Source organism: Coptis chinensis, chromosome 6, assembly GCF_015680905.1.
Source record: "Coptis chinensis isolate HL-2020 chromosome 6, ASM1568090v1, whole genome shotgun sequence".
NCBI lineage: Eukaryota > Viridiplantae > Streptophyta > Magnoliopsida > Ranunculales > Ranunculaceae > Coptis > Coptis chinensis.
This window is the reverse complement of record NC_141461.1, coordinates 14978547-15002408: the sequence shown is the minus strand read 5'-3', so window position 1 is coordinate 15002408 and position 23862 is coordinate 14978547. Positions and strand designations below refer to the sequence as shown.

The following is a 23862-nucleotide window of genomic DNA, read 5'->3' as shown; positions in this document are numbered from 1 at the left end:
CTGACAATGTCACCAGGGGTCATATAAATTGCTATCTAAAATACTCCAGTTTTTTTGCACACTAGCTAGTAAGGTATCTAAAGACTCTACATTATTAGAGTATCTCAATGATCAATTAATATAGGGTTAACTAGTATTACCCCCCCACTAGATGAGCCAATTAGGATTTCCCCCCCACTAGATGAGAAATTAGGGTCTCCCCCCTAAATACACACAAAAAAAAAGTTAAAGTGGGTTGACTGAAATTTTTTTGTGTGTATTTAGGGGGGAGACCCTAATTTCCCATCTAGTGGGGGGGAAATCCTAATTGGCTCATCTAGTGGGGGGGTAATACTAGTTCACCCATTAATATATCATATCGGCGATAACCCAAGAACAACTACTCCAGAGGAAGCCCAATTACTTGGATTTTAAACCTTGATCTGCAACGCTGTGCTTGTTTGTCTGTTCAGTGTGATATTCAGTATAGATATGGAGCATAATAAAATTGTTGATCATACATCTTTTACACCATCAGCAACGTCTTCGGCAGAACCATACGTAACATATCAATGCTAAAGCTTCTAAGGTTTTCCTCTAGTAAGCACATTATGGTATCGAGATGGTCTCCAAAGCCCACAGCACTTAGTGTAAGAATTTTCAAGTGTGTCAAGCATCGCATTCCCTTGATAGAATTGGCTGCCTGTGGCGTATCCATCTTACAGACTCTGCTTCCTTGTAAGTGTAATTCTTCAAGACCCCAGAGAGACAATATTACGCCTTCTCGTATATTCACTAAATTTTTGGTTTCAGAAAGGTCAAGAAACCTTAAGCTAACCAGTGTTTCCATCCCCGCTGGCAATTCACTAAATTCACTAATGGAAGTTCCACGTAGATTCAGGAACCGTAGTGCTTTCAGGTTTTCTACTGATGGTATTTTGCTTAGATTGGTGCAGTGTCGTAGGAACAATGCATGAAGGCACACAAGATGTGAGAGTGAGGACGGGAATTCCGCAATCCCAGAAAAAGAGATGTCAAGAACTTGGAGAGAAGACATTTTACTAAAGAAAGAAGGAGAAATGTCATATAAAAAAGTGTTGTGCCTCAATAACAAGGTCGAGAGAGTCGGGCAGCTACAAGGCAGGTCGTCAAGAAAATTGATTCGATTTCTCATCAACGAAAATTTTCTTCCTTCGGCCCATTCTCGATCATAAGGTAATACTTTTAGACCCAATCCAGACATAAACAAGAAACCAGACTGTTGATCTCTCATGACTTCAATGGCCAAGCTTCTGAAGATGGCATGCATTCTTAAATGTTGCCTGAACACGTGCAACACACTAGCATCTTTTAGCTCTTTTAGTATCTTGAATCCCTCATTTATTTCTGAGGCAATGTCTCCAACATGATTTACAAAACCCTCAGCCATCCAATATCTAATCAGTTCACTGGGTTCGAATAGGTAGTCCTCGGGGAAAAATGCACAATACAAAAAGCACTGCTGTACCATATGATTCTTCAAACGAGAATAACCAAATCTCAAAAGCTTAGAGATTACCTCTTCTGGATCTTCAATCTTGGATTTTGAGGACCTCAGAGCCGCCAAGATGTTCTCCCACTTCTTGAAACTACTGCATTCCCATAGAGCATGACCTACTGTTATGATGACAAGAGGATGCGAGAGACATTCTCCTACCACCTTGTTAGCTATAGGTCTGGTGTCAGGTGGGAGGACCTTATCACCAGCTTTGCTTACGAACAAGTCCCATGCCTCCTCATCAGACAAACCACCAATATGAATATTCTTGTCTGTGGACATGCAATGACAGACCTTTTCCGATCGTGTGGTCAGCACTACCTTACAACCATTCTCCATACTAGGTTGAGGAACCCCTACCTTCTCCAGAGGAATGGGTTCCCATATATCATCGAGAATGATGAGAAACTTCAGTTTCTTTAACATATCAGAACACATCGAAGCTCGACGGACTTCGGCCACGTCAACTGGTAAACTAACATTTAGCTGTTTAGCAATTTCATTCTGCACATCGTCCAAGCACCAGACCTTTGATATAGTCACCCAGATGATTCTGTCAAATGCTACAGTTTTCACAAGCTGAGCGTTGATGTTCATCATTGTTGTCGTTTTACCTATACCCCCCATACCGTATATGCCGATTATCCCAATCATAGGATCCATCAAGTTTTCTAAGATCAGCTCTGCAGTCTTGTGGACCGACTGGCCTACTATTTCTGTTGCAACCATTAACTGTGCTCTATCTAGATCATTTGGATAAATTGGATACCTATTGTGTGCAGGGTGACTATAGTGATGTTTAGTGGTAGTTCTAGATTCCTTAGTCTTGCTCTTGATGGCTTGAATCCGTTCTAAAGACTCGACAACTTCTTTCATGTGTGGTCGGGCTCTAGGGTCAGGACCTAGGCATTTTAAAGTGAGTTGAGCTGCCTGAATTGCACCTTTGGATGGATACTGGCCTTCTAATCGTGGATCCATTATTCGCACCAGCTTTCGCCAATCAGGTAAAGATGGTTTCAACCAGTCTACCAAATTGTGTTGTCCACTTGGTCGGTTTGTGTCAAGCGCTCTTTGGCCTGTAAGCATCTCAAGCAATACCACACCAAAGCCATATACAACACTTTTGACATACAAATGACCTGTTCAATGAGATCATATTCATTAGTACTGTATGGCAGTTATAATCTAAACATTTAGATAGCTCAAGCACAATTAATGTAAAATTTCTTTTCTTTTCTAACATAAATGCCAACCTCAGCTCATTGCTGGGATAGGTATGAACCTAATTTTGCATGTGTTCAAGGCTTCAAGCTAGTTCAAGTTTGAGCTTATGTTCATCTCACCTTGCAAATTGAATCAGTCGGAACTAAGTCGATTGCAGGGCTATCTATATTTCTTGGTTTCAATAGGATTCCATATACACAAGTGTTTCTTATTATAACACATTAAAAATTTACTACGAGTGAATCTAAAAAAAGAAGAAGAAAAATAATTGATTCCACACAGAGATCATGTAGAACTAAGAATTTGTGCTTTTCAGTATTTACCTGTGGCAATGTATTCAGGAGCTGCATATCTGTATGTGCCCACATGTGAAGCACCACCCATTGGACCATTTTTCGCCAATAACTTGGCGTTATAGTTCTACAGGAGACAAGTGATAATTATAAGATTAATTATTGATGATTTTTGGGTAACATTCAGGAGTGCAATTTTCTGTCTCTACAAGTCAAAATGAATTTTGATAACTTGGAATAATAATTTGGGTAAGAAACTATTACCCAATCCAAAAGGATGCTGGACACCTTGAAGTCCCTGTAGATAATCTGCTTTTCTGATGATTGCAAGAACGCCAGGCCTCGAGCAGCACCCAACACTATCTTGATTCGTAAGCTCCATGAAAGTGGTTGGACAGCTGAACCCCCTACATAAGATTAATGTCCTATATTAATAAACATTGCGAGCTCAATATCCTATTAGGGTCTGTTTTCCTGAGTCTCAACCTCTAGATCTTGTTTCATTGATAATCAAAAAAAGTCTGATGTTGCTTGAAACAACTAATATTAGTTTATATTAGACCTGCATTGCATCAAGAACTGACATTTGAATCCGAAGGTGCATGAATATATATTCTTTTATCGGCACTGTCATTTTCCAATAATGTTTTAACATTAACACTAGTTTTACTTTACTAGTATACTCTTTTCTTACTTCTCAAGAGATGGTTTTCCAAGCTTCCTTTTTGCATGTACTCATAAACAAGTAGGAGTTCCGTGTCTTCCCAGCAGTAGCCCAGTAGCTTAACAAGGTTGGGATGCGAAAGCCTCCCTAAGAAGTTAACCACAGAATGCACCACACCAATAAATAACAAGAGCAGTTTAGAACACCCACAGAAACACAGATAGATATGATGAAATAAACCTTGATACTGATATAATAAGGTGAGCCATGTCAATATGTCTTGAATATGCATAGAAGAAATTAAAACACTGACTCCCTGATCCCTAACATCTTCTCTATGAATGTAATTTTGTGACCTCGACCACTTAAGACAGATAAAACATGTAGGTTTTTAGTCAATTCTATTGACATGGAACTTGAGGAATCACAGACATCTCTCTCCTTCACATTACGCATATATCACATACATGCTATGCCAAAAAAACACAAAAACAAACTTACGCCTCTTATGACAATATGACAGGATCAATCTTGAGCTATACTACCATTTCTTACAAATATAAAATGAATCATAAGCTTACTACACTTTGTTTCTACTTGGCTTAAAAAGTTACCTGCCATTCCTCAAATCCTTGCATGCTCTCTGAATTTAATTTCTTTACAGCTATAACATATCCACTCCCATTCTTAGAATGTGGTTTGTCATCAATCCAACCTTTGAAAACTTTTCCAAAACCTCCTTCACCAAGTACGGTATCGCTTTTAAAATTCTTTGTTGCATTCTTCAATTCTGCAAAACTGAAGATTCTTAGGTTTGGCGTCGGCAGAATTTGCCCATTGGGGTTTAGGTCGCCGCCAACACTCCCGCTGTTTGAGTATAGACTATTTCCAGCACTGCTTACTGATAATTGACTTCCATTGCCTATGGTAGTAGATGTTCCTGCTTGTTAATAATAGAATGTTAGCTAAAACAGAGATATTCTGTATATGAGAATTGAAAGTCAAGGATTTTGTTCTAGGACTAGAGATGAAATGGGATTTTTCAACTACATGGAATTTAAATGCATACCAAAAATTTATACTATGGACAAAAGATATCTACTAAAAGAAACTTCCCAAATAAACTGAGAGAACATTAGCTAAAGTAGAGGACGCAGTTCTAGGACTAGTGGTCATTTTATGTGTTCTTGAAGACTTGGACAGAGGGAGAGAGTAGTTTAGTTGTTTTTGGCATGGTATTTGATTGAATGAATACCAGGTTAGATTATGGGAAAAAAAAACTGTGTACCTGGGCCCTGGGGGGAGAGATTTTCCAAACAGACTGAGATATTCTATAGCTATATACATACCAAAAAAACAAAAACTAAAAGTTTAACAGATCTTGATAGGGAAAGAATCTTGGGTACCTGGGGGTGAACATCTATTGCTGGAACTTTTACGATCAGCTTGAACTGTTTTAAAACAATTCCACATATCTCCCTTTCTTCACCCTCACTTCTAACTTCTAAGTAGCAGGAGTTATGTGAAAATGTGAAATGAAGCTTGGGTTTTATGATTTTTCTCTTCTTATAGAAAATTAAGTTCGGGTTTTTCTCCCTTATCTTTAGTACTTTAGTTTAAATTTACTACAAATGGTCTTGGTCTCAGGTCTCCTGGCCAATTCTTCTACAAACAATTATTACAAATACATCACAAGGAAAGCAATGGATTGATTGGAAAATGCAGAACCATATCACATGTCTTTGATCATATTCATATATCCTTCACACCATCAACAACGTCTTCGGCAGAACCATACATATCAATGCTAAACTTTACAAGATTTTTCTCTTGTAAACACGTGATGGTATCAAGATGGTCTCCGAAGCCCACTGCACTCAGTGTAAGGATTTTCAAGTGTGTCAAGCATCGCATTTCCTTGAGAGAATTGGCTGCCTGTGGCGTATCCATCTTACAGACTCTGCTTCCTTGCAAGTGTAATTCTTCAAGACCCCAGAGAGACGATATTACGCTCTCTCGTATATTCACTAAATTTTTGGTTTCAGAGAGGTCAAGAAATCTCAATCTGACCAGTTTTTCCATTCCCTCTGGCAAATCTTTGATGGAAGTTCCACGCAGATTCATAAACCGTAGCGCTTTGAGGTTTTCTACAGATGGTATATTGCTTAGACCGGTGCAGTGTTGTAGAAACAATGTATGAAGGCACACAAGATGCGAGAGTGATGCCGAGATTTCCACAATCCCAGAAAAAGAGATGTCAAGGACTTGGAGAGAACGCATTTTCCCAAAGAAAGAAGGAGACATGCCATATAAAAAAGTGTTGTGCCTCAATAACAAGGTCGAGAGAGTCGGGCAGCTACAAGGCAGTTCGTCAAGGAACTTGATGCGATTTCTCATCAGCGAAACTTTTCTTCCCTGGGCCCATTCCAGATCGTATGGTAATTCTGTTAGACCCAATCCAGACATAAACAAGAAACCAGACTGTTGATCTCTCATGATATCAATTGCCAAACCTCTGAAGATGGCATGCATTCTAAAATGATGCTTGAACACGTGCAACACACTAGCATCTTTTAGTTCTTTTAGTGTCCTGAATCCCTCATTTATTTCTGAGATAATGTCTCCAACATGATTTACAAAACCCTCAGCCATCCAATATCTAATCAGTTCACTGGGTTCGAATAGGTAGTCCTCGGGGAAAAATGCACAATACAAAAAGCACTGCTGTACCATATGATTCTTCAAACGAGAATAACCAAATCTCAAAAGTTTATAGATAACCTCTTCTGGATCTTCAATCTTGGTTTTTGAGGACCTCAGAGCTATGAATGCATTTTCCCACATTAAGAAACTATTGCATTCTCGTAGAGCATGAGCTACAGTTATGATGACAAGAGGATGAGAGAGACATTCACCTACCACTTTTCTAGCTATAGGTCTGATGTCAGGTGTAAGGACCTGATTGCCAGCTTTGCTTACAAACAAGTCCCACGCCTCCTCATCAGACAAACCCTCAATATAGATACTCTTGTCAGTGGACATATAGTGACAGAGTATTTCCGAGCGTGTGGTCAGCACTACCTTACAACCATTCTCTATACTAGGTTGAGGAATCCCAACCTTTTCCAGAGGAATGGGTTCCCATATGTCATCAAGAATGATGAGATACTTTACTTTCTTTAACATATCACCTAACAAGGAAGCTTGATGCACTTCATCCACATAAACCGGCAAACTCACCTTTAGCTGTTTAGCAATTTCATTCTGCACATCGTCCAAGCACCAGACCTTTGATACAGTCACCCAGATGATTCTATCAAATGCTTCAGTTTTCGCAAGCTGGGCGTTAATGTTTATCATTGCTGTCGTTTGCCTATACCTCCCATACCGTATATGCCGATTATCCCAATCATGGGATCCATTAAGTATTCTAAGATCAGCTTTGCAGTCTTGCGGACCGACTGGCCTACTATTTCTGTTGCAACCAATAACTGTGCTCTATCTAGATCATTTGTATTAAGTGGATACTCATTATGTGCAGGGTGGTGACTATAGTGATGTCTAGTGGTAGTTCTAGATTCCTTAGTCTTGCTCTTGATGGCTTGAATCCGTTCTAAAGACTCGACAACTTCTTTCATGTGTGGTCGGGCTCTAGGGTCAGGACCTAGGCATTTTAAAGTGAGTTGAGCTGCCTGAATTGCACCTTTGGATGGATACTGGCCTTCTAATCGTGGATCCATTATTCGCACCAGCTTTCGCCGATGAGATAAAGATGGTTTCGACCAGTCTACCAAATTGTATTGTACACTTGGTCGGTTTGTGTCAAGAGCTCTTTGGCCTGTTAGCATCTCAAGCAATACCACACCAAAGCCATAAACATCACTTTTGACATGCACTCGACCTGTTCAATGAGATCATATTCGTTAGTACTATATGGAAGGGTATCTTTTTTGTCTAATATATTTGCTACTAATTAGCAGTGAACATGGAAGGGTATCTTTGTCTAATAATATTTGCTACTAGTGAACAAGTCATGTATGAGTGCAGACCCTCTTGGCTATCAAGATGCAAATCCCTGTTCTCTACGTACTTTAGATTCGATCATAGCCAATAGGAGTATGTAAAAATTTCTATCGACTTCAAACTGTATTTTGTACATTTTTCTTCTTCATACAAATTTGCTCACTTAGAAGAAAGAAAGAAACAAAGAAAAAGAGAGAGAAGGGTGTCTTTATTATTTATCTAGGTGGATCGGCAAGACTTTGTATTATTGCAAGCTCAAGCAGAACGTGAATTTGCTTCTCTTTTCTGACACGACCGCCAACCTCCTTGGTGGTCTGCTAGACTAGGTCCATAAACCATTTTGTTGTAACATTGTTCAAGTGTGGGCTAATATTCATAACCTCATTGCAAACTAATTGAATCCTGCATTAGGAACTAAGTGGATGGAAAAGGGAAACCAATATTTCTTGGTTTCAATAAGAATCCTTACAAATTGTGCTTCTTATCAGACAAATTATTAATTTATTATCAATGGGTTCGAAGAAAGAAATTCGGAAATACTAAGGATTTTAGACTTTCAGTCTTTACCTGTAGCAATGTACTCAGGAGCCGCATATCCATACGTGCCCATGATCCGTGTATGCACAGGTGAAATACCTCCCATTGGACCATTCATCGCCAAACTAAAATCTGATAACTTGGCATTATAGTTCTACAGGATATAAAAAAGAAGAAGAATTTCAGTAGCATTCAGAAGATCGAACTGCAGTTGCAATTACAGTTTTAAGAATAAAACAAATTTATAAACATAGTCATCGAGCAATTTTCAATAACATTCAGAGCAAGTATGAGTTGTCTATATATCTTTATAAAATCAAGATGTGGGTAACAAAATATCACCCCGTCCAGTAGTATGTGTGAAGCCTTGAAGTCCCTGTAGATAATTTGTTGTGATGAGTGCAAAAAAGCTAGGCCACGAGCAGCACCTAACACTATCTTGAGTCGCAAGTTCCATGATAGTGGTTGGACAGCTGAACCCCCTGCACAAGATTAATGTCTACATAATAAACATGAGGAGCTCAATTTCACATCGTGGTTAGCTTTCCTGAGCTTCAACCACAAGATCTTGAACCAATGTCAATCTGAAAAAACAATTCAATCCCCTCCCCCCCCCACAAAAAAAACTCTTGATTTCGTGAACTTTTCACCACTAATTTGTTGTAAATGCAAGGGGAAGTATTTATAATTAGGAGCTTACTAAAATCAACTAGTCAATAGCAGCCTATAGTTTCTAAAAGGTGTGTGCGTGACTGCGTGGGAATGATTCCCACAAACGAAACACACCAATTTTAGATCAGCACTGGATCAAGAACTAATACTCGAATTAGATTGTGACTAAATATTTACTGATTAAACATGCAACAAGTTCTTTCTCTTGTCAGTTTCATTTTCATCAATGCTTAAACTATTTTTACTAGTCCACCCCTTACTTCCAAACAGATGGCTTTCCAAGCTTCCTTGTTGCATGAACTCGTAGATAAGTAGGAGTTCTTTTTCTTCCCAGCAGTACCCCAGCAACTTGACAAGGTTGGGATGTGAAATCCTCCCTAATAAATTGACCTCAGCCTGCATCACACCAATAAACAAGACAAGTTTAAAACACATATGAGCACAGAGAGAAATGATGACAGAAATACAGTGCCGATCTAATAAGGCGAACCGTGTTATAAGTATGCAGATATAAAAAAGCCCTGAGACCAAACACATACTCTATGAATGTCACTTTCTGGATGGAAATCAAAACCGTGAGACAATGTAGATTTTATTAAGTAAAGTAAATTTGATTTATATGGAACTAGAGGAAAAACAGATATCTCTCTCCTTTATCAATGTCACGAGAACGGAATTAAAATAAGGTGTGAGCCTATTAAAAATTAAATCACCCGGCAATACATCCCATATTAGAATTATGGCTTTACCATTTCTTACATATTGAAAACGGTTATAGAGTTAAGTTACCTGCCATTCTCTAAAGCTCTCAAAGCTCTCTGTATTGAATCTCTTTACAGCAATAAAATAGCCACTCCCATTCTTTGAATCTGATTTGTCATCAATCCAACCTTTGAAAACTTCTCCAAAACGACCCTCTCCCATAACTATATTGGATCCAAAATTGTCTGTTGCCTTCTTCAGTTCCTCAAAACTGAAAATTATAAGGTTTGGGCTCGGCAGAAGTTGCCCGTTCCAGTTTAGTTCACCGTGTAAATAAACTGAAGTTCCTGTGTGTAAATAAAGAGAATATTAGCTAAATAGAGATTATATTATAAATGGAAAAATAAAAATAAAAATAAAAACTGTAAATAAAGATTTTTTTCCAAACAAATGGCAATTACAGAATCTACAATCTGATTCTATAGCTATAAATAGCACAAGAACAAAAACTTAGAGTTTAACAGGTCTTGATAGAGAAAGAATCTTGGGTACCTGGGGGAGAATCTCTATTGCTGGAACTTTTACGACCACCTTGAGCTGCTTTAAAACAATTCCACATATCAACCTTTCTTCACCTTCACTTCTAATTTCTTCACCTTCACTGCTAACTTCTAAGTAGCAGGAGTTACGTGAAATGAAGCTTGGCTTTTGTGATTTTTCTCCTCTAGTTCCAAATCTTATAGAGGAAAAATATTAGAAATTTAAGTTTGGCTTTTGTTCTTATTAATGATTTATTTTTTTCTCTTCTCTTTACTTTCACAATTACAAATGGACAAATGGTCTTGGTCTCCAAACCAATTCTTTCATAAACTATTATTACAAATACGTCACACAGAAAGCAATAGATATTGACTGGAAAATGCAGTTGTCCTAGCTGCTCAACTTTTGATCATATATCTTTAACACCATCAACAACATCTTCGACAGAACCATATATATCAATGCTAAAGTTTACAAGATTTTGCTCTTGTAAACACATGATAGTATCAAGATGGTCTCCGAAGCCCACAGCACTCAGTGTAAGAATTTGCAACTGTGTCAAGCATCGTATTTCCTTGAGAGAATTGGCTGCCTGTGGCGTATCCATCTTACAGAGTCTGCTTCCTTGTAAATGTAATTCTTCAAGACCCCAGAGAGACGATGTTACGCCTTCTCGTATATTCACTAAATTTTTGGTTTCAGAAAGGTCAAGAAATCTCAGTCTGATCAGTGTTTCCATCCCCTCTGGCAATTCCTTGATGGAAGTTCCACGCAGATTCAGGAACCGTAGTGCTTTCAGGTTTTCTACTGATGGTATTTTTCTTAAACTGGTGCATTGTTGTAGAAACAATGTATGAAGGCATACTAAATTGGAAAGTGATGATGCAACTCCGCAATCCCAGTACAGGAGATGTCAAGGACTTGGAGGGAAAACATTTTACTAAAGAAAGAAGGAGATATGTCATATAAGAAAGTGTTGTCCCTCAATAACAATGTCAAGAGAGTGGAGCAGCTGCAAGGCAGGTCGTCGAGGAAACTGATGCGATTTCTCATCAGCGAAATTTTTCTTCCATCCGCCCATTCCAGATCATAAGGTAATACTTTTAGACCCAATCCAGACATAAACAACAAGCCAGACTGTTCGCTCATGATATCAATGGCTAAGCCTCTGAAGATGGCATGCATTCTTAAATGTTGCCTGAACACGTGCAATACACTAGCATCTTTTAGCTCTTTTAGTAACTTGAGTCCCTCATTTATTTCTGAGACAATGTCTCCAACATGTCTCCAACATGATTTACAAAACCCTCAGCCATCCAATATCTAATCAGTTCACTGGGTTCGAATAGGTAGTCCTCGGGGAAAAATGCACAATACAAAAAGCACTGCTGTACCATATGATTCTTCAAACGAGAATAACCAAATCTCAAAAGCTTAGAGATTACCTCTTCTGGATCTTCAATCTTGGATTTTGAGGACCTCAGAGCCGCCAAGGCGTTCTCCCACTTCTTGAAACTACTGCATTCCCATAGAGCATGACCTACTGTTATGATGACAAGAGGATGCGAGAGACATTCTCCTACCACCTTGCTAGCTATAGGTCTGATGTCAGGTGTGAGGACCTTATCACCAGCTTTGCATACGAACAAGTCCCATGCCTCCTCATCAGACAAACCTCCAATATGAATATTCTTGTCTGTGGACATGCAATGACAGACCTTTTCTGATCGTGTGGTCAGCACTACCTTACAACCATTCTCCATAGTAGGTTTTCTCCAGAGGAATGGATTCTCATACATCATCGAGAATGATGAGAAACTTCAGTTTCTTTAGCATATCAGACAACATCGAAGCTCGACGGACTTTGGCCACGTCAACTGGCAAACTCGCATTTAGCTGTTTAGCAATTTCATTCTGTACATCATCCAAGCTCAAGACCTTTGATACAGTCACCCAAATGATTCTATCAAATGCTACAGTTACCACAAGCTGAGCGTTGATGTTCATCATGGTCATCGTCTTACCTATACCCCCCATACTGTGTATGCCGATCATCCCAATCATGGGATCCATCAAGTAATGAAAAATCAGCTTCACAGTCTTGTGGACCGACTGGCCTACTATTTCTGTAGCAACCAATAACTGTGCTCTATCTGAACCATTTATATGAAGTAGTGACCTTTTGTGTGCAGGGAGATGTCTAGTGCTAGTTCTAAATTCCTTAGGTCTGCAGTTGATGGCTTGAATTTCGTCTAAAGACTGGACAACTTCTTTCATGAATGGTCAGACTCTGGGTTCAGAACCAAGGCATTTTAGACAGAGTTCAGCTGCCTGAATTGCATCTTGGGATGTACACTGACCATCTAATTGGGGATCCATTATTCGCATCACCTTCTTCCGATCAGATAAGCATGGTCGCAACCAATCTACCAAATTGCATTGCCCAGTTGGTCGATTATGGTCAATAGCTCTTAGGCCTGTTAGCATCTCAACCAATACCACTCCAAAGCCATGTACATCACTTTTGTCAGACAAATGACCTGTTTAATGAGATCATAGTCATTAGTACTGTATGGAAGGGTATTTTTGTTATTTATTAAACGAATCATCTAGACAGGCAATTGCAAGCTCAAGCACAAGTGTGAATAAATTTATTTTCTTTTCTAACATATATGCCAACCTCAGCGCATTGCTGGGCTGGGCATTAACCGTTTTGCAGCAAGTGTTCGAGCTAGTTCAAGTTTGAGCTTATATATGTTCATCTCACCTTGCAAATTGAATCAGTAAGAACTAAGTGGATGGCAGGGCGATCAAATTTCTTGGTTTCAATAGGATTCCATATATACAAATAGTGTTTCTTATTATAACATATTAAAACTTTACTAGTAATAATGATTCTAAAAAAGAAGAAAAATAATTGATTCCATACTGCACAAAGAGATTATGTAGTATTAAGAATTTAGCTTTTCAGTATTTACCTGTGGCGACATATTCAGGAGCTGCATATCCGTATGTGCCCATGACCCTTGTTGTCACATGTGAAGCACCACCCATTGGACCATTTTTGCAAATCCAAAATCAGATAACTTGGCGTTATAGTTCTACAGGAGACAAGTGATTATTATAAGATTAATTATTGATAATTTTTCAGTAACATTTAGGAGTGCAGTTTTCTGTCTGTACAAGTCTTACCCCATCCAAATGGATGTTTGAAGCTTTGAAGTCCCTGTAGTTAATCTGCTTTTCTGATGAGTGCAAGAATGCCAGGCCTCGAGCAGAACCTAACGCTATCTTGAGTCGTAAGCTCCATGAAAGTGGTTGGACAGCTGAACCCCCTGCATAAGATTAATGTCCTATATTAATGAACATTGTGAGCTCAATATCCTATTAGGGTCTGCTTTCCTGAGTCTCAACCTCTAGATCTTGTTTCATTGATAATCTAAAAACGACTGATGTTGCTTAAAACAACTAATATTAGTTTATATTAGACCTGCATTGCATCAAGAACTGACATTCGAGTCAGAAGGTGCATGAATATATTCTTTTATTAGCACTGTCATTTTCCAATAATGCCTCAACGTTAACACTAGCTTTACTAGTATACTCTTTTCTTACTTCTAAAGAGATGGTTTTCCAAGCTTCCTTTTTGCATGAATTCATAAACAAGAAGGAGCTCGCTGTCTTCCCCGCAGTAGCCCATTAGCTTAACAAGGTTGGGATGCGAAAGCCTCCCTAAAAAATTAACCTCAGACTGCACCACACCAATAAATAACAAGACCAGTTTAGAACAACACCCACAGATACACAGAGCGATATGATGAAATAAACCTTAATACTGATATAATGAAGTGAGCCATGCCAACATGTCTTGAATATGCATAAATGAAAAACACCGACTCCCTGATCCCTGATATCTTCTCTATGAATGTAATATTTTGGATGGAATTCTTAACCTCAAGTACTTAAGACAAATTAAACATGTAGGTTTTTAGTCAATTCAACTTTATTCACATGGAACTTGAGGAATCACAGACATCTCTCTCCTATACATCACGCATAAATCACATACACTCTATGCCAGAAAACACATAAACAAACTTACGCCTCTTGTGACAATATGAGATTATGACAGGATCAATCTTGAGCTATACTACCATTTCTTACAAATACAAAATGAATCATAACCGCACTTACTACACTTTGTTTCTACTTGGCTTAAAAAGTTACCTGCCATTCCTCAAATCCTTGCATGCTCTCTGAATTTAATTTCTTTACAGCTATAACATATCCACTCCCATTCTTAGAATGTGGTTTGTCATCAATCCAACCTTTGAAAACTTTTCCAAAACCTCCTTCACCAAGTACGGTATCGCTTTTAAAATTCTTTGTTGCATTCTTCAATTCTGCAAAACTGAAGATTCTTAGGTTTGGCGTCAGCAGAATTTGCCCATTGGGGTTTAGGTCGCCGCCAACACTCCCGCTGTTTGAGTATAGAGGATTTCCAGCACTGCTTCCTGATAATTCACTTCCACAACTGATGTTTTTCGACGTTGCTGCTTGTAAATAGAGAGAGAACATTAACTAAAACAGACTAATTTTATTAAAGAAAACCAATCCAAAGATACCCAAGAGTCAGTTTTGGATAATTACAGAACATTCAATCAAATTCTATAGCAAACAAAAAGTAAAAGTTTAACAAATCTAGATAGGGGCAGAATCTTGCGTACCTGGGGGTGAATCTATATTGCTTGAACTTCTATGATCAGCTTGAACTGTTTTGCAACAACTCCACATATCTCCCTCTCTTTACTAGCTTCTAACTTCTATCAAGTAGGACTAAATCCCACGAGCTCCAATAGTAGAAACAAAGATTCGGTTTTCTGATCTTTCTCAAGTTTACAAAAGAGAAGAAGGTGAAGAAGAAAAAGAGTAGAGAATTACGTTTGTAATTTTCCTTCCTTTTACTTTCAAGTTTCAATTGCGAATGGTCTTTGATTAAAAAATGGCTGCGTAATTCTTGTTCACAACTCAAGCCATGGTGTATCATCATAATAATTAGTTTATACATCATCGGTAACTGAAGAACAATTACTCCAGGTCAATTAAGTCCACAGGCGTTGCTGTTAACGCTTTTTTTAGTACAAAAGTTGACGTGATATAGATTTGAATCATTTGATAACCAGAAATGAATATCTAGTTATCCACCTTCAACCTTATTACCAAAACAAAGTAAATCCACATGCTTTTAGACAAGACACTTTCCAAAAATAAACAACAGGACAGTAAATTTGTACTCCAAAGTCAATAAATAAATGATAGGCAAAAATCTTGAAGACCAATTCTTTAGCCTACTTTCAAACAAAACAAAACAAAACAGAAGCCACTTCAAGAAAGAAAAAACAATTGTGTACGCTTCGTTCCATGGAATCCTGTTATAATGCTTCTGATTCTCAGCAGATTCCCATTCAAAGTAAGTCTTTCAAGTGCCAATCATAAGACTATCTTCCAATATGCAGCACGAAGATATCTTTCCTAACAACTTCAGAGCAGCCAACACGATGGTATCAACTTCCTCCTAATTTCATCATGCAATGCCACACATGCATACTCACACATATACACATTCATAAACGACACCTGCAGGCACATTCAAAAAAATAAAAGAAAGAAACAAGTGAGAAACTATCAGATAACAATTGAAGCTTCTGATAAGGAAAAAATGGATGTTCCATATTTCTATCGTGCACAAAGAGGACTATCAAGGCAGACAGGAACGTAAACATATTCCTACTTCATTAGCGGTTTTTTCATGCACATAAATTATGCATTATAATTTAGACTTGTCGGTCCATCACTGAAAATCCCTGAACAGTGATTCCTTTAACACGCTGCTTTGACATTATCCAACCACCACAAAAACTGGAGTCCATATTCAACACTGAAAATAGTAGGACATAATTTTATAAATACATGCAAGTATGCAGCACAAAACAGAGTAATGCCATAATAGCAGAAATAAGCACCATTTTCAATTCGAAAACAAAGTTCAAGTTTCATATGGGGCTCGGTTCTCATAAAATAGTCGGAGTGTAGTTCTGAAAGACATTAGATACATGTATGTTCTGTATAATTGTGGCACCGAGGATTAACAGTATAACTAGAATAATCCAGCAGTCTGTACTTGGGTGTGACTACTCCAAATGTCGTCCTTGAACAGATTTAAGGTTGTTTTCCTTCAGTAATTGTTACTTATTTTATTTTCTGGGCTGCCCAGCGGGTTGAACAAGTTTAACATTGTAGGGGTGTGATTTTGACGGCATTTCTGAAACTGTCTCCAATAGTCCAATATGATTCAAACCATGATAAATAAAATAACAAATAAAGGTCAGTTTCATAAAGAGGACACCTCTCGACCCATATTGAAGCATGCAAAATATCTGTACCTTGTCCCTCATGAGGGCCGCAAAATGCTGACTTCTTTTTCTTTTATAGTAGAAGCTAGCAATGAACGGTTGTAGCAGGAAACCTCATATATAAGTTATTTGGTGGCTTTAATTATCAGAACTCTCAATCTATCTATTTGTGAAAATCTGTATGCAGTTCAGGACTTCTCTTATATCTTGTTGGGGAAAAAGCAGGTGCACCCCGTTGTAAAGGTGATGACGGAGTGCTGCGGTTCGCACTAGTATGAGCTTCAGAATCATATGGCTGCGAGGCTAAGTACTCAAGCGCCACAAGGACATCACTTATCAAAGGGCGGAATTTTGGCTGCTCTTGAAGACACATTGCAGTAATTGCAACCGCATGGTGCAAACAGCGGACTGGAAAGCGACCTTGCAGTAGGGGATCGGCCAACTGAACAAACTTCCTCCGATCCTTGAAAAAGGGACGAGACTGCAGAGGAGGCGGGAAAAGTAGAAGAATGCATTAAATGAGTGTTTTATAAATAACACAAAATTGAACTGAATCACAGATCACTTAGTTTGCCTACGTAAGTTGTTCAATCAACAGTCCAGGGTCCTAGTTGTCTTTAGGTCAGTTACTAGAAGTCCAAATGTGGATAAAGTGCGTTGAACGCATATGTAACACACCGAAAATCAAACACGTACTCGAATACAGAGCAATAATACGCACATTCAAAATAAATTGTATTTAGATGTGTAATTATATGAAGTATGCTAAGTGCAAAGGCGAAAGGAAATTTTTCATAATAATTTAAAATTTGATTTTAGATCTTCAAACCATGAGTTGTCGCATGTATATTTTTTCCAAGATCAAAATACTTCTAAATATATATATATATATATAAGGGAGGGAGGGATAGAGCCACATTCACTGTAGCCACATTGTAAACAAATCCAAGCAAAATTGTGGACTTAAAAGTTGAATTAAAGGCTGAATTTTTGTAGATATGATCTCCCCACCATAGAGAACATGCTCACAAAAATTTTGGACCGTTAAATGAAAAGTTCAAAAATAAACACTAATTTTTACATGGTTAGACATATCCAAATATTATAATTTTTTGTAAGAATGATCTTCATGGTGGGGAGATCATCTCCACAAAAAACCAGGCCTTAATTCTTTTGTTACAAGTATTATAACAAAAGTAGCTATTTTTTCCTAGATCAAAAGGTCAAACTATATGAAATGGAAACTTGTACAACCTTTTTCCACTGATCAAAACAATATTAACAATTCTGTTTTTTTCTATAAAAAGAAATCCAAAGTCGGTATATTTGTAAACAACTAAACATGTAATGAATTTTAAGATTCCGTCAAAACAGGTACCTAGAGCAAGGTGGAAATGTCATGCCTTGTGTGGCACGTAAATACTCTGACCTTAATGACATATTTATATGCCTTCTACGTACTTAAATGTTCATATTGTAATTACTTACATCAGTTCATATGTATTAGAGTTGCCAATCATTCAAATGAACAAAGTATAACTCACCCAATGAACTAGATTCTGCTCTGCTTGCGATCTAGCGGAGTCGATTGATCTCCGCCCAGTAATAAGCTCCAAGAGAACTACCCCAAAGCTATAGACATCAGACTTGAGCGTCAACTTACCACTCATGGCATACTCTGGTGCACAGTATCCATATGTGCCCATCACCCTTGTTGAAACGTGAGTATTGTCACCAACAGGACCCAATTTAGCAAGTCCAAAATCAGAAAGCTTGGGATTGAAATCATTGTCTAACAAAATGTTTGCAGATTTCAAGTCACGGTAAATGACGGGAGGGTCAGCCTTGCAATGAAGATACTCAAGGCCCCGAGCAGCACCAACAGCAATCTTTATCCGTGTGTTCCACTCTAGAGGTTTACTGTCCAGTGCCAAGTCTGAAAGTAGAATTACAATCAAAGCAACGATCATAAATTATGCACTACAACCCCTAGTAATGGGAACTTGACCAGACTCCCAAAAACAAATAATAGATAAGAAGTTCCTATAAGCTCAAATCAACAACAGCGATATTGAACATCTTAGAGAAAGATGAATATGATTATGCAGTTCTTACTTCTTAGCACCCACAAAACTGCTTTCAAGGTTTAATTGCAAAGTTATACACTTTGTGAAAACTTTGTTTGCCTTAAATTAAGACAAGATGAGACGTAAAAACTTTAAACAACATTAGTAAGCTCTTTTCAGAAAATGGTTGGATTTCTTAAGAAGAAGTTTTACCACTTACCACAAGGTCCAGAAGTCCTTTTCTGGTATCACATCTCATCATTATTCAAGTAGGCAATAACAATTTTGAAGAGATATAGTTTGCCATATCATTAGAAATATACATATTATGGATTAATGAATAAAGTGTACTCTTATATGAAGTAGATTTGAGTGAGAAGAAAGAACAACAGTGGACAGCCGACAGGTACACTAATCAACCAACATACAACACAGGTGTGCGCTCACACACACGTAAAAGTGCCAAAAATGAATGAACAACGTGCCAGCCACAAAGCTCTCAAAACATAAAGACCAACCAAACAGGAAGCTATATGTTTGGCAGCAGGGACTTACCAAACAGATGATTTTCCAAGCTTCCCATCGGCATGTACTCATATACCAAAAGCCTTTGATCTCCATCAGTACAGTAGCCGGTTAAATTGACAAGATTAGGATGATGTAAAAGACTTAACATAAGAACCTCCACAATAAATTCCTGATTCCCCTGAATCCCGTTCTGGTCAAGTTGTTTAATAGCAACAATCTGTTCACAAAACCCAGACATACAATAACAATTACTGTACTTCCAATTATAAAAGAATTAGATTCGATCCGAAATAATATGAAAAGAATCCCGATACACATTTACGCCATTCAACACTTTCATCGTACAAAATTCACTCGATTATTCAATGCAGTACTAAACCCGTAGATCGGAAACTTAATTAAATACCAAAACAATATAAAAAAAAATCCACATTACATCGCATTGATTCGTACTCATTCAGATTCAACCAATAATAACAAACTTTAAAGTAAACTCCAGCTAAAAAAAAATAACTCACCTGTCCTGTTTCGAGCCGGCCTTTATAAACCCTACCAAAACCTCCTTCCCCAATTAAAAAATTAGCTTTAAAATTCCTGGTAGCAGTTGCAAGGTCACGAAATGTAAAGCTTTTAGCACTTTTTTTCGCATTCAAATTCTCCTTTTCTTTACCACTAACCACACCCTTCTTTTTCCCATTTTCTACAAATTTCAACATAAACAAACAAATAACAATTACCACTAATTCAAACTTATAATAAACATTAAATAAATATATAAATTTCTCACCTGAGTGATCATCAGAATAGTGTCGATTTCCAGTACTATCCTCAATACTACTCACATCTTTCCGACGACGAGGACGAGGACTCAAACAAGAAAAACAACTCATTTCTAAAATAAAAATTCAACAAGAATAATGAGACGGCAACCCTAGTACTAATAATTCAAATATAAAAAATTCAATTATAATTTACAACTATTTTTTTTTTTTTAAAAAAAAATAATAATGAACACTTATAGAAATAATAAATACACATTAATAATACATATTAAAAAAAGAAAACAATTAATGAAAAATGAAAAATGAGGAAACTTTTGGTGTCGGTGATTACAATGAATAGAAAGAGGAAGAGGAAAATAATGTGTCAAGTGTGAATGTGGGGCTAATTTTGGTGATGTCACTATCTTCAATTTAAACATTTTGGTGGGAGTTCCTTTTTATCTCTTTCCTAATTTGCCCTTCCGGATTTGATTTTTATATCAATTTAGGAATCAATAATTGGATATACTATATTTTGAAATCGACAATAATGATGATCAATTAGTAGGTCTTGGTTGGTAAGTTGACTTGGTCTCCAATTTTCTAGTTCATAATTTTACTCCATCCAAAATGGTCTCCAGCCTGTTTTTGTAAAGCTAGCTAGTTATGTTACCCTTTAAAGATAAGTGATGTGGTTGCTTAAGTACGGTGGTCATCGACAAGACACAACAACCTCCGTATACAACAACAAGGTCGTTATTTTTTGTTTTGGTGGCAGCAAATATATGAGGCTCTATTAATTAAGTATGGAAAAAAAACAATTTAACTTTTTCGTTGTCAGGAAATGAGTTTCCATGTCAGCGGCGCAGCGTTATGTTGATCGAGCAATGATCAGTGTTCACGATTCCGAACATAATATCCGAATTCCACGGGATATTTCAATTTAAAAAAAAAAATCAAAATATTAATGATTTTGAAATTAGTCAAAATCAAAAAATAATTTGAGTTTAAATATTGTTAATTTTGGTTTTCTAGATTTTTAAAATTCCAAAAGCCCAAACTATGTGTCGTGGTTGCCCGGTAAATGGTGGTGGAAATGAAGATAGTGGAATTGGAAAAGAAAATGTCTTTTTTAACCCACTCATTATTATTTTGATAGAAAAAATTGGGAAAAACACAAGATAGGAACCCTAGCATAAGAGTTAAATCCAAGCATGTCCTATAACCTGAGCGTCACAAGCAATTAAATTCTATTCATCGACTCTAACTAAAAAACAAAAAATACATTAAAACGTGGGTTCAACGGTTTAATTTGAAAACTCTTTTAATGTTATTTGGATTTAGTGATTTTTTAGACAACAAAAAAGAATTCTATAATAATTGTAAACAATTGGAATGAACTCACATGGGAAACAACAATTGGTCTGGCAAACGTTCAATCACGTACAATTGAGATATTTGTCAAAGGAAGTTCAATCCATGAATTTTTTGAACCATGGTCAATGGCATTCGGGTCTCGGTTGTAGACTTGTTATGGGAAAAAAGAAATAAATCATTACTGCAAGGTTTATGCTTTATAGGGGCGGTTATAAGCGTCTATCCAGTATTCTGGATTTACGTTGAAATGGAAAGGTGACTAGATTTTATCACTAGAAATACAGTTATTTTTTCCGGGTAAGATTGCTAGAAAGGCCCGCATAGTATTATACAAGCTGAGATCATCTTCATCAACGCGTTACTAAAAAAATTATGACACGTTAGTTTTTTGTGTCATTAAAAATTGCTAAAATCACAACATATTTTTTTCAAATTTATTGTTTCTATTTCAGACTTGTCCCGTCCCAATTTTAATTTTTTTTTACACGCATAAACTTGTCTCGTCCATTATTCCCTCCATTTCCTTGGCGCCAATTTATTTTGACACCCAACGTCCAACGATACAAAATCCAACCGTTTCAATTTCAGTAGCGGGTCAGACGGGACAAGTCTCGTTCCACATTGCTAAAATTAAGATCATTTTAGTGTGAATTTAATAATTGTTGAGATAAAAACGAGATTTTAGTAGCACATTGGGAACCCAAATTGCCAAAAAAATTGCTACCTATCATATTAGAAATGGTTTTTAGCAATGGTGTTGATGATGCTGTGAAAGGAAAGTTATGTATGTGTCTGCTTGCATTCTTTTGTCATTTTGAAATTGTATCTCGTGGAAACTGAATATCTACTTGCTAGCTCTTGAAGAGACAATTAGATGTAGAAATGAAAATAAGCGGAATTCATAAATATAAAACAAATTTTTTATGATGGAATCTACGTCTGTTTTATGTGATCTTTGATTTGCGCATTTTGCAATTGGGAACTCCTATTACTGGAAAACATGGATATTGCAACAAACAAATAAATGAGAGGAAGGTTACTGGAAACAGAATATGCTATTTGTCTCGAATATTCTTAAGCATGCATGTAGGGATCATTAAGCTATGCCATCAGCTTAGTTGCCTACTAAGCATCCAAATGGCTTTCGCCTTTCGCGTCATCATAACATTGTTATACTTTAGTCTATGTGAATTTCGTATGAAATTTCTACCAGAAGTGTTCTTGAGTCTGAAAAGATACACTATGAAGCACTCCCAAGTCGTGCAAATTTCCCATCACAAAAATTGTTTTATGTTGAACTTACAAAAATTGGAGGAAAAATTCTTACTTTTGCATTACGTTGGAAATTTTATTCTATAGAAGGGTTCAACATCTATTTTCATTACCAAATGACAAATACTTGTGCGCATTTTACTGACAAAATTCAAGCCCATGTAGGAGCTCCTACCACTATGATGGGATGGATTCTGTCATTCCACAACTCAAGAGTGCAGCACTGCAACACGAGATCTTAATATTTGCCTTTTTTTCTTCTTTTGGCCTTTTAAAGGGATGAAGGATGTTTGGGAATTGATGGGTATTTTTGAGTCTTGACTCCAATCTTCCTTAGGCTAAGTCCAAAGTTAGCGGCTTAGCGTTTCCCAACCCAATGGTTATTTTCACAACTGCTAGTGCCTATGGCGAATATGATTTTTTTTTTAGGACTCTTCAACCGCCATTCCCACAGGCGTGTGGGAAAAAAAAAAGTTTTTTTTTTTTTTTGACTCTCAACCGCTAGTGCCTATGGCGGATAGGATTTTTTTTGTTTTTTGTTTTTTGGGACTCTCCAACCACCATTCCCACAGGCGTGTGGGAAAAAAAAATTAAAAAAATTATTTTTTTTTATTGGACTCTCCAGCCGCCATTCTCAAAGGCGTGTGGGAAAAAAAAAATTTAAAAGTGATTTTGTGGTTTAGATTTCTTTTACCCTCCACTCATAGTGGCGTGTAGACTTGACGTTATTCCGTTAAAACTGGCGCTATATATAAGTAAACTTATATCGATAGCGTTGGCGGGTTAGCGTTTTAACGCACCATTGAATCAAAATTTCCGTGATATTTGGTGTTTTGCTGCACCATTGGACTTGGCCTTAGGGACCCCCCGACATTCACTATTTTCCATGAGGGTACCCTCTCCGAATCCTAATTCCTAACACTCAATCTAATTCCCATCCTCTTGGTATGTTAGGATGACCATTTTCCAAATCAAATGATTGACATTAGGTTAGGCCCAATATTCTGAAAGACGCTAGGTTGTAGTTGAGCAGTGGGTGAATGCTTAGCGCTTAGGCTTTCTAAGCAGCGTTTAGACGGGCTAGGTGCTAGGTAGGGGTTTTTTTTTTTTTTTTTTTTTTTTTGCCTAAAAAGCCTAGGCACTAGGCAGTTTGTTTGTTTGTTTGTTGTTGTGTGTGTGTTTTTTTTTCCTAATAAATGTATTATATTATGGGAGGGGTTCTAGGGACATATTTTATCTTGACACATAAACAAATTCAAAATCGTTAGAACATT

At 37.3% G+C, this 23862-nt stretch overlaps 4 protein-coding genes and 1 pseudogene across 5 annotated transcripts; all 5 read right to left on the bottom strand.

Moving 5' to 3' along the window:
• Positions 1 to 386: 386 nt before the first annotated feature.
• LOC147491675 (disease resistance protein At4g27190-like) lies at positions 387 to 4305 on the bottom strand. The gene is made up of 4 exons (XM_086565198.1): positions 3728 to 4305; positions 3298 to 3440; positions 3064 to 3160; positions 387 to 2655 (listed from the first exon to the last, which is right to left on the bottom strand). The coding sequence occupies exons 1-4, from the start codon at positions 3987 to 3989 to the stop codon at positions 506 to 508; spliced, it is 2652 nt and encodes an 883-aa protein (XP_086421324.1). The 5' UTR covers positions 3990 to 4305; the 3' UTR covers positions 387 to 505.
• LOC147491673 (putative serine/threonine-protein kinase PIX13) lies at positions 4300 to 12434 on the bottom strand. Its single transcript, XM_086567304.1, has 7 exons — positions 10184 to 12434; positions 9719 to 9978; positions 9190 to 9325; positions 8600 to 8739; positions 8288 to 8411; positions 7401 to 7598; positions 4300 to 4637 (listed from the first exon to the last, which is right to left on the bottom strand). The coding sequence occupies exons 1-7, from the start codon at positions 10248 to 10250 to the stop codon at positions 4300 to 4302; spliced, it is 1263 nt and encodes a 420-aa protein (XP_086423430.1). The 5' UTR covers positions 10251 to 12434.
• LOC147491674 (putative disease resistance protein At5g43730) lies at positions 11428 to 11934 on the bottom strand. Its single transcript, XM_086567303.1, has one exon. The coding sequence runs from the start codon at positions 11932 to 11934 to the stop codon at positions 11428 to 11430; it is 507 nt and encodes a 168-aa protein (XP_086423429.1).
• Positions 11638 to 15318, bottom strand: LOC147491672 (putative serine/threonine-protein kinase PIX13; annotated as a pseudogene). Its single transcript, XR_015198188.1, has 6 exons — positions 14899 to 15318; positions 14399 to 14724; positions 13787 to 13922; positions 13364 to 13506; positions 13150 to 13272; positions 11638 to 12711 (listed from the first exon to the last, which is right to left on the bottom strand). The product of XR_015198188.1 is annotated as a putative serine/threonine-protein kinase PIX13 (transcript).
• A 140-nt stretch (positions 15319 to 15458) lies between these two features.
• Positions 15459 to 20234, bottom strand: LOC147491671 (putative serine/threonine-protein kinase PBL21). Its single transcript, XM_086565199.1, has 6 exons — positions 19966 to 20234; positions 19697 to 19878; positions 19206 to 19395; positions 18129 to 18520; positions 16615 to 17065; positions 15459 to 15808 (listed from the first exon to the last, which is right to left on the bottom strand). The coding sequence occupies exons 1-5, from the start codon at positions 20066 to 20068 to the stop codon at positions 16748 to 16750; spliced, it is 1185 nt and encodes a 394-aa protein (XP_086421325.1). The 5' UTR covers positions 20069 to 20234; the 3' UTR covers positions 15459 to 15808; positions 16615 to 16747.
• Positions 20235 to 23862: the final 3628 nt, after the last annotated feature.